This window comes from Lissotriton helveticus, chromosome 3_1, assembly GCF_964261635.1.
Source record: "Lissotriton helveticus chromosome 3_1, aLisHel1.1, whole genome shotgun sequence".
NCBI classification, from domain to species: domain Eukaryota; kingdom Metazoa; phylum Chordata; class Amphibia; order Caudata; family Salamandridae; genus Lissotriton; species Lissotriton helveticus.
In genome coordinates, this window is record NC_136061.1 from 155348713 (window position 1) to 155360980 (window position 12268).

A 12268-nucleotide genomic window follows, 5' to 3' on the forward strand; every position below is an offset into this window, starting at 1 on the left:
TGTCATGAATTCCTGTTGAAATGATAAAAATGGAAGTTATTAAAGGGACAGACACAACTTTAATGAAACAGGCGTAGATAAACCTACAGTAAGGCCAGCCTAGATCAAATATAATGCTAAAGATGGCACAGCCAAATCATGTGTGCTGATTACAGCATGGGCCCATCTTTAAACCAAATTGTGAAAATAATTTTCTTGAAGGCAAAGAAATTTGCTTAGGGTTTCTGGATTTTAGTTTTTAACTAGGTAAAAATGATAAAACCCTACCTAAACAAATATGTGTTTCAGGTGAAAAATTGTAAGAATAGATTTTCTCTACATTTGTACTGCTTTGCCTCTCCTAAATCCTAAACAACATACCTGCAAACCTGTGTAGCATACATGCAGTACCAGGCTTGTATTTTACTAGTTCCACTGCAAGACCTAAGGATACTGAGTATTTCGTATATCTCTTGATTATCCCTATTCCTTGTACGTGCACAATTTTGTAGGGCATGATGATTCAGCATGATGTTGGGTGTACTTTGAAATTATAATAAGCAACAATGACTGGGCTAATCTGGGTACAAATCATATAAAGGGGCTAAGCTGTTTGTATAGTCCTGAGACAATCACAGTGAGATTATATACTGAAGAAGGCCAGAAGGTGTCTCTGACCACTCCAGGGAGCTTTCCAGCAGAAATGAAAGGCATTCAGTCAAGGAGAGCTCAGCAGGGGACAAGCCTACCACCAGATAAACCATGTCATGCATGTCAGGTGCGGATTTAGGAAACAAAACTCTGGGGTTATACCCCATGTATTGTGTCCAGCAGATGAAGCACCAAAGAGACCTTTGGAGAACTATATATGTTTGATATGTTTATTGACTGATTGCCTTTATGCTAAACACTCCACATTTGTCATTTGTTTGCATCAGAATGTGTGCACCCTGATAAGCACTGAATAAAATAAATTACCAAAACCACCACCAGGATTCATCCGAAATAAACACTGTAAACAGTAGGACCTAATTAGGCTCTGTAATAGCTCACACATAACTGACAACTCTAAAGAGTGAAACTACTAACCTGCTGGCACGTGATGCTCCGACCACATCAGGCACATCCAGTCGCTGCGGTTCAATATCATCTCCCGGAATGCATCCATCATTCTTCATAGGTTCTTTGGGAAATTTATTACCTGGTTATGTTAATGCAGCAGATTTCATAATTAAATTAAGCAAAACCAGCATCAGTAAATAAGTATTACAGTTAGCCTAAAAGGTTTGGCTCATGAACAACGCTCTAGGTTAGAAATTACAAGCAATAGTTTTTGCAGTCACAAGAAGTACATGCACATGTCTGTAAATACATATACTGGCTAAAAGCTCAATTTTGAACCTTGATGACTTTCTTCTGGTACACAGTGATTATTAATGTGGAACACTGGCATTGTTGACGGATTGCATGACAACATAACTTTTTCCATGTTATGGCAGCATAGGGAATGGCTCGCCCATTTGCAGTTTGATAGTAATTGCGTTTTGCTTAGTGTTACCATATAATAGCCTAACATGATAACTGATACTTTTGTATTGCTTAATTACCTGCTTTCTAGACAAACTGGAGAAGTGTGGCTCAGGGGTTAGAGGCAGCAGACCCGGAATCTGAGATCGGTCCTGGACCAGGGTTCAATTCCCCGCCCCGGCGGGTCTTGGGCTAAAAATTCCACGGACTCGATAATTCTCGTCCCGGTGCCTCCTCGACTCACGGGTTCACACTCTGCGACTCTGGGCAATAGCTTGCTTAATCTCCACAACGGCCCCTCGTGGCGGGATGCCTGACTTTCACCCTGTGGACACCCTGTCGGGGCTTCTCACAGGGGAATACCAGGACGGGTTCCCTAGGCAAGCGCCAGGATGCCCTTTGTGGTGACAGGTTGCGCTATATAAGTATACCTACATTTACATTTACATTTACAAACGCACTTTAAGTTATTTTACATGCTTAGCCATGAGGCTGCCTAACTGTGCAACCATGTGTTAAAAAGAGAGCAACATCGATTAGAAATTGCAGGTTTTAGCTAATTTGCCAATTCCACACCATATTAATAAAGTAGAGTGAAAGAAAACAATCACTGGTAAAGACAATCAGCCTGATATCTTTGCCTTTGCCAATGCTTGCCCCTCCCCCTTTTTTAATGGCTATTGTAAAACTTTATTACAAAAACCATGACAAAAATTGGTTTATGCATGGATGGCGATTATGAAATGTTTTTTTTTAATACTGTCTCACAAAAGACATTTAAAGAAGGCTGCCCTCATGGGTGCAGAAGCATACATGAGCAGCCATCTTTAAACATGTTTTACAAAAGTAAAAAACATTCAGGGATGACGACCGATGCATGCATGTGAATGTGTATGCATGGGCGTCTATCTATGAATGGCTTTTAAGCCCATTCAAACATGAACACTGCCTGCCTTCCACAGCAAGGCACAGCGAGGGCACAGTAGTAGTGCCTGGAGAGCTACCTGGCACTCACAAAATGTTCCTAAGCGTAAAAGTAAATTAGTTAATTTCAAAAAGGGCATATTAGTCAACAAGCCCCTGGTACTGAAGGGACTATTTTCTGAGTTGGTGCGGTCATTCAACACAGGAAGGATTCAATGGCTGAAGTGGACTGAACATTGCGCCATGCTGTGTGCTGTTGTGGGCAGAAAAACATTGTCAAGACACAGTAGCAGACTATTGCATGAAGAGGACTGACTAGAGTAAGTATATCGAGATATGTAGTATCATTAAAATCAATTGCCAAATCTAAAAGATGAAGCACTGATAGTATTTCACAATGTCAGTGAAATGCATACATTTGTGACATGTCAGTCTTATTTATTCCAGACTTTTCTCCTTTTAAACAAGGCAATGGTGCCAGTAACAGTTACACTTTTAAATTATAGAAAGGTACAAGGGCTGCCCCCATGGACTGCAGACTCTGCATATTAGCCATAAAAGCACATGGGCATCCCTGGGTCCAGTCGTAGAGCTGTGGAGCGGCCATTCCACACTATTATGGATTATTTCCTGCACTAAATTCAGGAGCAAAATACAGTTCTGAACTTTTTAAATTATTTTCTGCTGCCCCAATTTTTAAACACTGGCTTGAGATTAAACTGAAGAGGTGATTTAACAGATAATCTATTTACAACTTTCATTAAGATAAGTGGGCTGGACATGGTTGTGCTCTGCCCACATGGCCGTGGCCCTATCTTTTGTAGAAGTGCAATAACTGCAGGAATGGTGGACTAGTGTTATGGAAAAGAATGTAAACATACCCTGTACAAGGATGACAACTGCAAACTGCACTCCCCTTGAGACCGAGCCTCTATCAGGAAGTTATAAATTACAGTGGGTTTAATTCATGAGTGAGAATTATATAGGTATAAGTATAACACCTCTTCACTCCAGAGGCAATCTCTTGGTGCTATTGTAATATAACTGATTCACCCAACATAATGGCACTATTTTTATCAACCTCAGGACGTTGAAAGGGTGGATGATCCACTGGGATTTGAATGTAAGATGACCAGGAGGTCAACCACAGATCCATATAGTGAAAGCAATAGCCAAATGAGCCACGAGACCCTCCAGCATCAAATTCAAGTTGCAATTCTGCGCAAAAAAAATTCAATGTTAAGAGTCAGGTACCATGTGTGGCATTTTATGGCTCCACGGGGCAGCTTTTTCACCAAGTAAAAAGGATTTTGGCAACACACGTTAACCTCAGCTCAAATAAATATTGTCATTCCATGGTTGCAGTACCTTCTCTATCCACACCTATTCCTTCGTACAACTTGCACTAAATGTTTTGTGCTCGTGGCACATAAATCAGTCAAAACTCAACCTATAATTGTTGATAAAGGTGTACTGAGTGCAAATGCGAATTATGGGGCATATTACCAACAAGTAGCGATAATTATCGCTAAATAGGCTTAGCGACGATTTTTTTATCGCTGCCTATCGCTGGATATGTTAGCGGAGAAAACATGCTATTAGCAATGTTTTTCTCCATTGTGCTAAAATATCCAGCGATAGCAGCGAAATGCGTGAATATCGCTGAGAATACAGCGATATTCACGCATTAGCGACGAAATGCTCTTAGCCATGTTATCCACCTCCCATTGGATAACATGGCTAAGAACTGGTCTGAGCAGGCGTTGGTTTTTGGAGATAGCGGGAATATTTCCATCGCTACACCTGCCTTGCTAATAGGTGATAGCGACGTTAGCGACTGCTTTCAGTCGCTAACAGGTTGGGTACGCCCACTTGGCATGTCATTAGCGATAAATATCGCTAACATGCAAAGCGGGCCCCAAACCGCTCGCTATCGCCTAAAAACTGTCACTAACATCAGTTAGTAGCTTGCTAATAGAGCGATAGAATTATCGCCGCTTAGCGGCCGGCGATAATTGCCTATCACCACCCTTGGCAATATGCCACTATGTGTTATGTAAAAGAAGGCAGGGAAGCTTGGGAAGGTTTTCTTTTTCATTACCCAACGATTTTCCTACAAAAACATAAATGTGTGATGATGAAACGAGAGCCCATATCAAACAAGAGTGAATGAATAGCGAACCTTCTGCTTAGTCCTGAAAAGATCTGATGGCTGTAAGTGCTGTTTAGCGTCACATCAATGAACTAAAGCGTTTATGGGAAAAATATCTTCCTGGCACACAATTGATGTAACCGAGTTCAAAGAGTTTGTGTGCATTCACATTTTTAACTGATAATGAGTGGCTCTGTATATAGCCTAGCGCTGCTTCCTGTCATTTTGCCTTGCAGTTCTTGCATTCATTCCTTCCTTTCTTTGTCCGAAAGCAGGTGGGAGCATTGAGGACGGCCATTTTCAGATATGACAAAAGACCGCTGTAGCGGTCTCGCCATCTTGATGACTTTGCTTTGTATACGCTCGGGGGCATTTGGTCAGCTCTCTTAATGCACTGGTCTGCTCCAGTGTCATTCATGTTTTGTTTCCGTACACCAAAACATGCAGCATGACGCACTATGTCGACCCACGTCATCCACTGGCTGCCTTGCACTGTGAGTGAAAGAGTTTTGCCTGGTCACATGAGCACAGCTGCCTGAAAAGGAGTGCACTTCAGTGCCTCATCTAGTGTGCCTGGTTCTGGTCCACTCTTCTAAATTGATATATTTGCCAATTCTTTTGCATATCGCATATGCTTGCAACACAATAATTAAAAGCAGTGCATGCTTGGCAAGGCCAGACATTTTTGCTTTGCCAATGCTTCTTAGATTTATGCTTTGCAAAGAACATGACAATATTCCCAAGCTATAACATTAAAAGCAGTGCATGCTTGGCAAGGCCAGACATTTTTGCTTTGCCAATGCTTCTTAGATTTATGCTTTGCAAAGAACATGACAATATTCCCAAGCTATAACATGCAAGAGGTACAGCTGGTTATGTAAAAAAGCAGATAGAAGAAGCACCATGCGGCGTTTTATATGTGCTCATAGACGAAATATTAACAGCTAAACATACCTGAAAAAATTCTCTCATCAAACATCCTATTAGAAGAGAAAAGAAATAGTAAATTTGCTTAAGGAGGGAAAAAGTTCTATTAATTTGTAAACATCTCAATCGTGAGGCATCTTCATCTCCACCAAATAAATTCTCGTATAATGGGCTTTGTTCAGAAAACAGTTACAGACTCACCCATAACAACTCTGTACCGGCTGTGTATGTACTGAACGGTGTAACTTGATTTACAAAAAAAGCTGAACTAAAAGTATCCCCGCCCCCGATGCGATTGTGCACCACATAAATGTACAACCTGGGTACTAATTTTAGATTTGGAGGTCTTTACAATATTGAAATGTTTATTTTGTTTAAATTCATGCTTTGTGTGCACTACTAATGAAGAGCAGACCAAGAGAGGAGGAGACATAGGAAACGGGGAAAGAAGTAGTTCTGGTTTAAAAGGAAAGTGATTCCAGAGTTTTGGAGCAAACAGCAGGGTACGCTGGCCTCCTCCTTCTCCACCTTTTTATGTGGGAACTGATAGGGGAATGATGGAGGTGTGAGGAGTGCGAGGTAGGAATAGCAAAAGTTAGGAGAGTTTAGTGGCAGTGATCCAAAGGGCGAGGCTGGCCAAGCGTTGCTCGAAGAGGCAAAGAATTTCAAACTTTTGGCACAAACTATGGACCATATTTAGTGTTTGACAGACAGGGTACTCGATCACAAATGCAGTGGAGTACCTGCCCGCCAAACGCACAGTTCCCAGCTCTTTTGAGAGTCGGGAGAATCATCATGTTTCTGAGGCAGGACCCTCTCCTGGATCTTCTGGCAGAAACATTTGACCAGCTTGATTGACACTGGGCCATCGGTCAAAGTAACTCAGACCAACTGCCCCATTTGGGGACATTTCCACATATTTTTTAGGTCTCGGTAATATCCGGTCGGTAGACCGGAAGTCCGAGAATTATTGTTACTTAGTAGGCTGCTTTATCCCGCTTCTGTTTTCGTCTCTCCTCCATTGGCTGGCTTCCTAAACAGAGGCCAGCCATTGGAGGAGAGAGCCGTCCCTCCAAAGAAGCTCCGTCTTTTTCGGATTTGGGGGCGTGATTTTTTGCGTTCTTTAGACAGTGACGTTGTCTGTCACTCAGAACCACAAAACCACGCCCCCAATTCCGAAAAAATCAGAAGCTTGAGGCCGCCATTTTGTTTCACCGCAGTGACGGTGAGCATCGAGCCTCTGCCTCTGCCGCCGTTTGTAGTGATCCTGCACCCCTGTTTGAAGTCCGCTCCATCTGCAGCATGATGTGCTTTCGGTATCTGCAGCCAAATGTATGCGCTGGGAGCGAGTGGCAGCCATTTCAGGACGACCGCCGCTGGAAGAAGTCCAGGTGAGTGCTTGTTGCCTTCTGTCCGTGTCTCCTCTCCCGCTGTCCGTGTCTCCTCTCCCGCCCCCCCTCCCTCCCGCTGTGCGTGTCTCCTCTCCCGCTGTCCGTGTCTCCTCTAACGCCCCCCCTCCCGCTGTCCGTGTCTCCTCCCCCCCCCCCCCCCGCTGTCCGTGTCTCCTCTCCCGCCCCCCCCCTCCCGCTGTCCGTGTCTCCTCTCCCGCTGTCCGTGTCTCCTCTCCCGCTGTCCAAGACACATCCACTGACCCATGCCCACCCAAAGACACTTTGCCATTCTCTCATTCCACATTTGGCTGTAGGAAGTTTGCACTTTTTGGTGCCACGTGAGCGGAGTTAACATTCCACATGTACATAGCCCGCGTTACCCTAGCGTGGCACAAATGTCAACACCTCCTGTACTGCAGCACTGCCATAGACACACCTCATTTATAAAGATACTTCCATCTGCGTTCACCTTATGCATCCAAGTGAGGTCAAAATCCCATTCCTAATTCACTCAGCAAACAAAATAAGCAAGGTTGCGATTTTAGCATAAAAATAGGATTTCCTCGCATGTCAATTATTCTGCTGGGAGATAGTTACAGGCGCTGGAGTGTTTGTGGCGTTCCTGGGAGGGGCATCAAAAGTTGGGGAACGCCCACATGCTGGGAGCTTTGAGTCGTTTCCCAAGTTCCACCCTAAAAATGCACACACGTTTACATATTGTGCAAACACAGAAATGACCCTAGCGAAATGAAATGAATTACCTGCATTTGGGGGTCATGGGAAGATTAAGCGAACTTTTGCCAAGAGTCATTGGGGATCGAACCGTGAAACTCGTGGTGCGGAGTCAGGCACCCTGGCCGCTGCACCACACCTCGCAAAGTTCCACCTTCTCCCAGGGGCTCTTGTGATGCGGGCGCTCTCGGTGTTAGCTGCCCCCCCCCTCAGCAGTGTGATCGCTCAGCAGCCGCAGAGAAGCAAAGCAGGCTCGCCCTCAGGGCCCTGAAACTGCCGAGTCAAGAAGGTGTGACACCAGCACGAGGGTGCGAGACGTGCCCCCCACCCCCAAACCCGTGGCACGTGCACGTCGGTATCTCTGGCATCCAAGGCGCTCGGGACCCCTCCAGGATCAACCCCCGGGTCAGCTCCAGAGGCTGAGCAGCTGAGACGTCAGAAATAGACCGACCGTGAGCATCCTGCCGCAGGTCAAAGGTCACGCGAGCCTGTATTTGACTGGCATCTTGCGATACTTACCACAGTCCCTTTGGTTCTGCCCCCTGCGGCCAGTAATGCCGGGCTGGCCACTGAAACCTTAAAGTGTCAGCTCTGGTGCCCACCGCTGGTACCACAGACGCCTCCGGTCCTATCTTAAATAGCACCAAGGGACACTGCCCATACTCCCTAGAACAGTTTCCTATACCCTTTCGTCGTCCTTCCTTTCACTTATCCATCCACACATCGGTTCTCACTTTCACCCTTTATTCATCCACATTTGCATGCTTCCTTCATTGTCCATCCAGTGTATGCTGATTGGCAGGCTTGGTAGCGGCCATTGTCCATCCACTCGTCGGTATATGCATGCATCCATTTATCTTTTTAGCCATTGATCCAGTCACTAGCCCATCACCTATCCTTCCACCAATCCTCAATTCACTCTGCTACTCATTGCTCCATCCATTACTCCAATTGGTTCTTTCTAAAGTCCATCCATCCTTCCACCCTTCACCATTTCTTCCTTCTTTGTTTCGAAGTTTCCTTCCTTCTTTCACTCTTCCTTTCCCCTTCTATTCTTCTCTTTCTTTACGCCCATCTTACTTTTTCCTCCTGTGTAGATAGCTTTTTGTGTCGATGACTCTGTGCGTATAAATGCAATAGGTCATGCATATGCGAGCGATGAAGCTATTGGCATTGTAAATGACAATGCTATTTATTTATGATAAAAAAAAGTCATAAGCAATGCCAATAGCTCTACCTTTAATAATGCCGAGACCATTGCATTGTAAATGCTTGTTTCTGTTTGGGCCTGCTAGCGAAAGCCCGGTGGCCCGAACAAGAGCCAAATAAGTGCCAGCTACAGACTGGGAGAAAACTACCAGAGTGGCAGGGGTATTTGATTTTTGATTTTCAATAGCAAACACCTACTATGAGCTTTTGTTTTTTGAAAAAGTAAAACATTTGTGGTGCAAGCAAACTGAACATGGTTTCAGCAAAGCTTCAGTGTCTTCAGAAGAGCCACTATAGAGGCGCCATTTCTGAAGGCATCAGAGATGTCCACCTGCCTGTTGGATATGTCTAAATATGGCGGGCTGCACTCCACCAGGGGAGTGAAGTTACCCCAGATTCATCATGATCCTCTTTTGCGAGTCCTTAATAGCGATTATTAAGGAATCGTTATTAAAGACTCGCAAAACAGGATGCATGTAGAAATCGCAAAATTTATAGTGATTTCTACATCTTCCTTATTTGCGATTCGCTAATTGCTAATCGCAAATAAGGAATGACTCCATATTCATTCCTATGGGCCTTTGGCCTTTGGCCCATAGGAATGAATGGGGAGTCATTCCTTATTTGCGATTAGCAATTAGCGAATCGCTAATAAGGAAGCGATTTCAAGGGTGCCACACCCTGTAGCACCCCTGAAATGGTGATTTACACTGGTGTTGCGCACACACATGTCCAAAGGACATGTGTGTGTGTAACATCCAACTTAGAAAAATGCACTAAAGTGCATTTTTCTAAGTTTTCGCTATTTACCACGAAGTCAGACTTCGCGGTAAATAGCGGCCAAAAATTGCGAATTCGCAATTCTAAAATGGTTCATGAATTGCATTTAAGGAATCTCAAATAGAGATTCCTTAAATGCAATTCTTCGCAATTTAGCGATTTCAGATTTTGCGAATATTGCATTTGGGATGGTGAATCCCAAATGCAACAAAAGCGCTCGCTTTGCGAGCCGATTTTTCCTTCATGAATCTGGCTGTTAATCCCTCTGCTGACCAGGCATAACAGATCACATCACGCCAAACCCTAGATAAGCCCCGATGTTGGTAATACACTCTTTTGGAAAATTGCCTTGCCGTGCGCAGAATATCCTAAGAACAGCAGGGAGTGAAGCTTTCTGAATCATACCTGTGCCAGAGTCAGGGTCCAACATTAGGCACTGGGTGCAAATATAAATAGATGCGTCCTCAGTAAAGCTAGCTGGTGACTAGTCGACACAGGAGTAGCAGCTAACGTAGCATGTTCCAAAGAAATTGAATTTAGGGTAAAATACTGGACTATGCAACAGATTGTTAAAAACGGGTATGTGCCAAGTTTACGCACTGAAGATTAGGTTCAAGCACTGCAAATCTCCACAACAGTCAAGTCCACTATCGTATATAGACCTTTCCTTCGACAAGAGCGAGGCTTTCAGGAAAGGGCTGCTTGACAAATAATAGTGATAGAAAGAGCAATTTACAGACTTGTGGCCTTTACTGTTCTGGGCGGCAGTAGTAAAGATTCTCTCATAGCCATGTACAATAAATATTAAAATTTTCTTATATCTCAGACAGCAACACATCCAATTATATATGTCAAACATATGAAGTTCCCAGTAAGTACCTTTCTCCTTTTGGACCTGACACGTAAATTGTAGAATCAAAAAAATGTCAGGTTTCTGCAACAGCAAAATGAGAGTGTAGAAAAACAGCAAGTGCAAGTGGACATGTTTTTACTTGGACTGAATCATGAAAGGTCTTTTTGAGCCTTCGTTCATACAAGGTGGAAGGGGTTCGCTACTGGGTGCACTCTTTTCTGTATGGAGAAAGCTATATGTCAATGAAACTCAAATTCAGATCTGCGAGGAGGCTCCTCCTTCATACATCAGCATACACCAGTGGACGAATAAAAGCTTCTTCTACCTTAATGGCACTAAAAGGAAAATGCTCTATTACTTACCGGTAATCTTCATCACTCCGGGTCCCATTGTCCTCGTCCCATTCATTACAAAGTGGAGATGACCATCTCCCGACAGAAAAAAACAAGAAGAATGCTGGGACCCTAATACTGCCCCTCCCACCGGGAGTACATAAGCAGTACTTAACCAGCATCCCTCCTGTACAACCAAGCCCAGACAGGAAGGCCAGCCGTCCGGGAGGGGCGTATGAATGGGACGAGGATAACGGGACCCGGAGTAATGAAGATTACCGGTAAGTAATAGAGCATTACCCCAGGTCCCTTATGTCCTCGTCCCATTCATTACAAAGTGGAGAATACCAAAGCAGAAACCGGCCTTCCGCACCCACAAGCACACCCAGGAAACCACCACAAAAGCAGATATCCAAGGGACCCCCGAGGCGGAGGGAAAGGGGGACCGCAGAACACAACCGCCCCGCAACCCAGAACAGGACAGTAGGGACCAAACAAGGACCGGAGACCAACAGAACGCCAGGACCCCAACAAGGAGGCCGCTAACCTGAGAAACCGGAGACAGGGCAAGCGGAACCAAAAGACATGGCAAAACACCCCACAGGAAAAGGCCGCCAGGCCCAGAACTAACGGGAAGGCACACAAGACCAAGACTAATCAAGGAAGGAGGAAAGCACAGGCCAGAAACCGGCCCACACCACCAAAACCGAAGAACCCAGCCCCAGAGAAAACCCACCAAAACTCCGCCAAGGAGGACCAGGAAGCAGCAAGAGCCCAGGAGCCAGACAGGAGCGAGACCCCAATCAAACAGAAGATACAGGGAAGGGGAAAGAGAACCGAAACCCCAGGAGGCCAAAAAACCCAACAGGGAAGGAGGCCACCAACCAAACCAGGAAGGCCACCAAAACCCAGAACAGCAGGTGAACAGGAGGCCAACGCAAAGACCACAGGCCAGATTTGCCCCCAGAAAGAACCAGCCCAAAGCCGACCAACAAAGGAGAGGCCAACAAGACCGAAAACCAACAACGAACAAGCCCAACAAGGTCGGGGACAAAGCCACCGGCCACAACCCCCAGAAAACCCCCAACCCAAAAAGGGAGGGAGAGCAAGGCAGGACGGGAGACCAGGGCAACCGGGAACACCCAGCAGCCCCTAAACCAGGCACAGAGGGCAGAAAAAAACAGGAGCCAATACGGCAGAGGACCGAACAGGCACCTCAACCCAGGCCAAGCAAGCAGCAAGGGCAGGAGCAGCAGAAAAAAGAAGGCCCCAGGGCGCACAGCACCCAGACGAAAAGCCCACAGAGCCCGACCCCAGCAACGCAGGAGAGGAGCCAAGAAAACAGCACACACCAGGGCAACAGACGACAAAGGAGCCAGGAAGCCAAGACCGAGCCAAGCAACCCGACCACGCAGGAGGACCTGTCGGCCCAACCAAATCCCGGTAGGAGCCCACCTAGCGC

The 12268-nt window shown here is 45.5% G+C and overlaps 1 protein-coding gene across 4 annotated transcripts in view; it reads right to left on the reverse strand.

Annotated features, from left to right (window-relative positions):
- The window catches only part of GTF2IRD1 (GTF2I repeat domain containing 1), a 1361292-nt gene that overhangs the window by 413010 nt on the left and 936014 nt on the right, over positions 1–12268 (reverse strand). For 3 of the 4 annotated variants that reach the window (XM_078679432.1, XM_078679429.1, XM_078679430.1), the window contains 2 exons: positions 5537–5562; positions 1069–1180 (listed from right to left, as the gene is read on the reverse strand). In XM_078679432.1, coding sequence (XP_078535558.1) covers positions 1069–1180; positions 5537–5562 — 138 coding nt within the window. The remainder of the gene's footprint in view (positions 1–1068; positions 1181–5536; positions 5563–12268) is intronic. The other variant, XM_078679431.1, reaches the window with a different exon arrangement.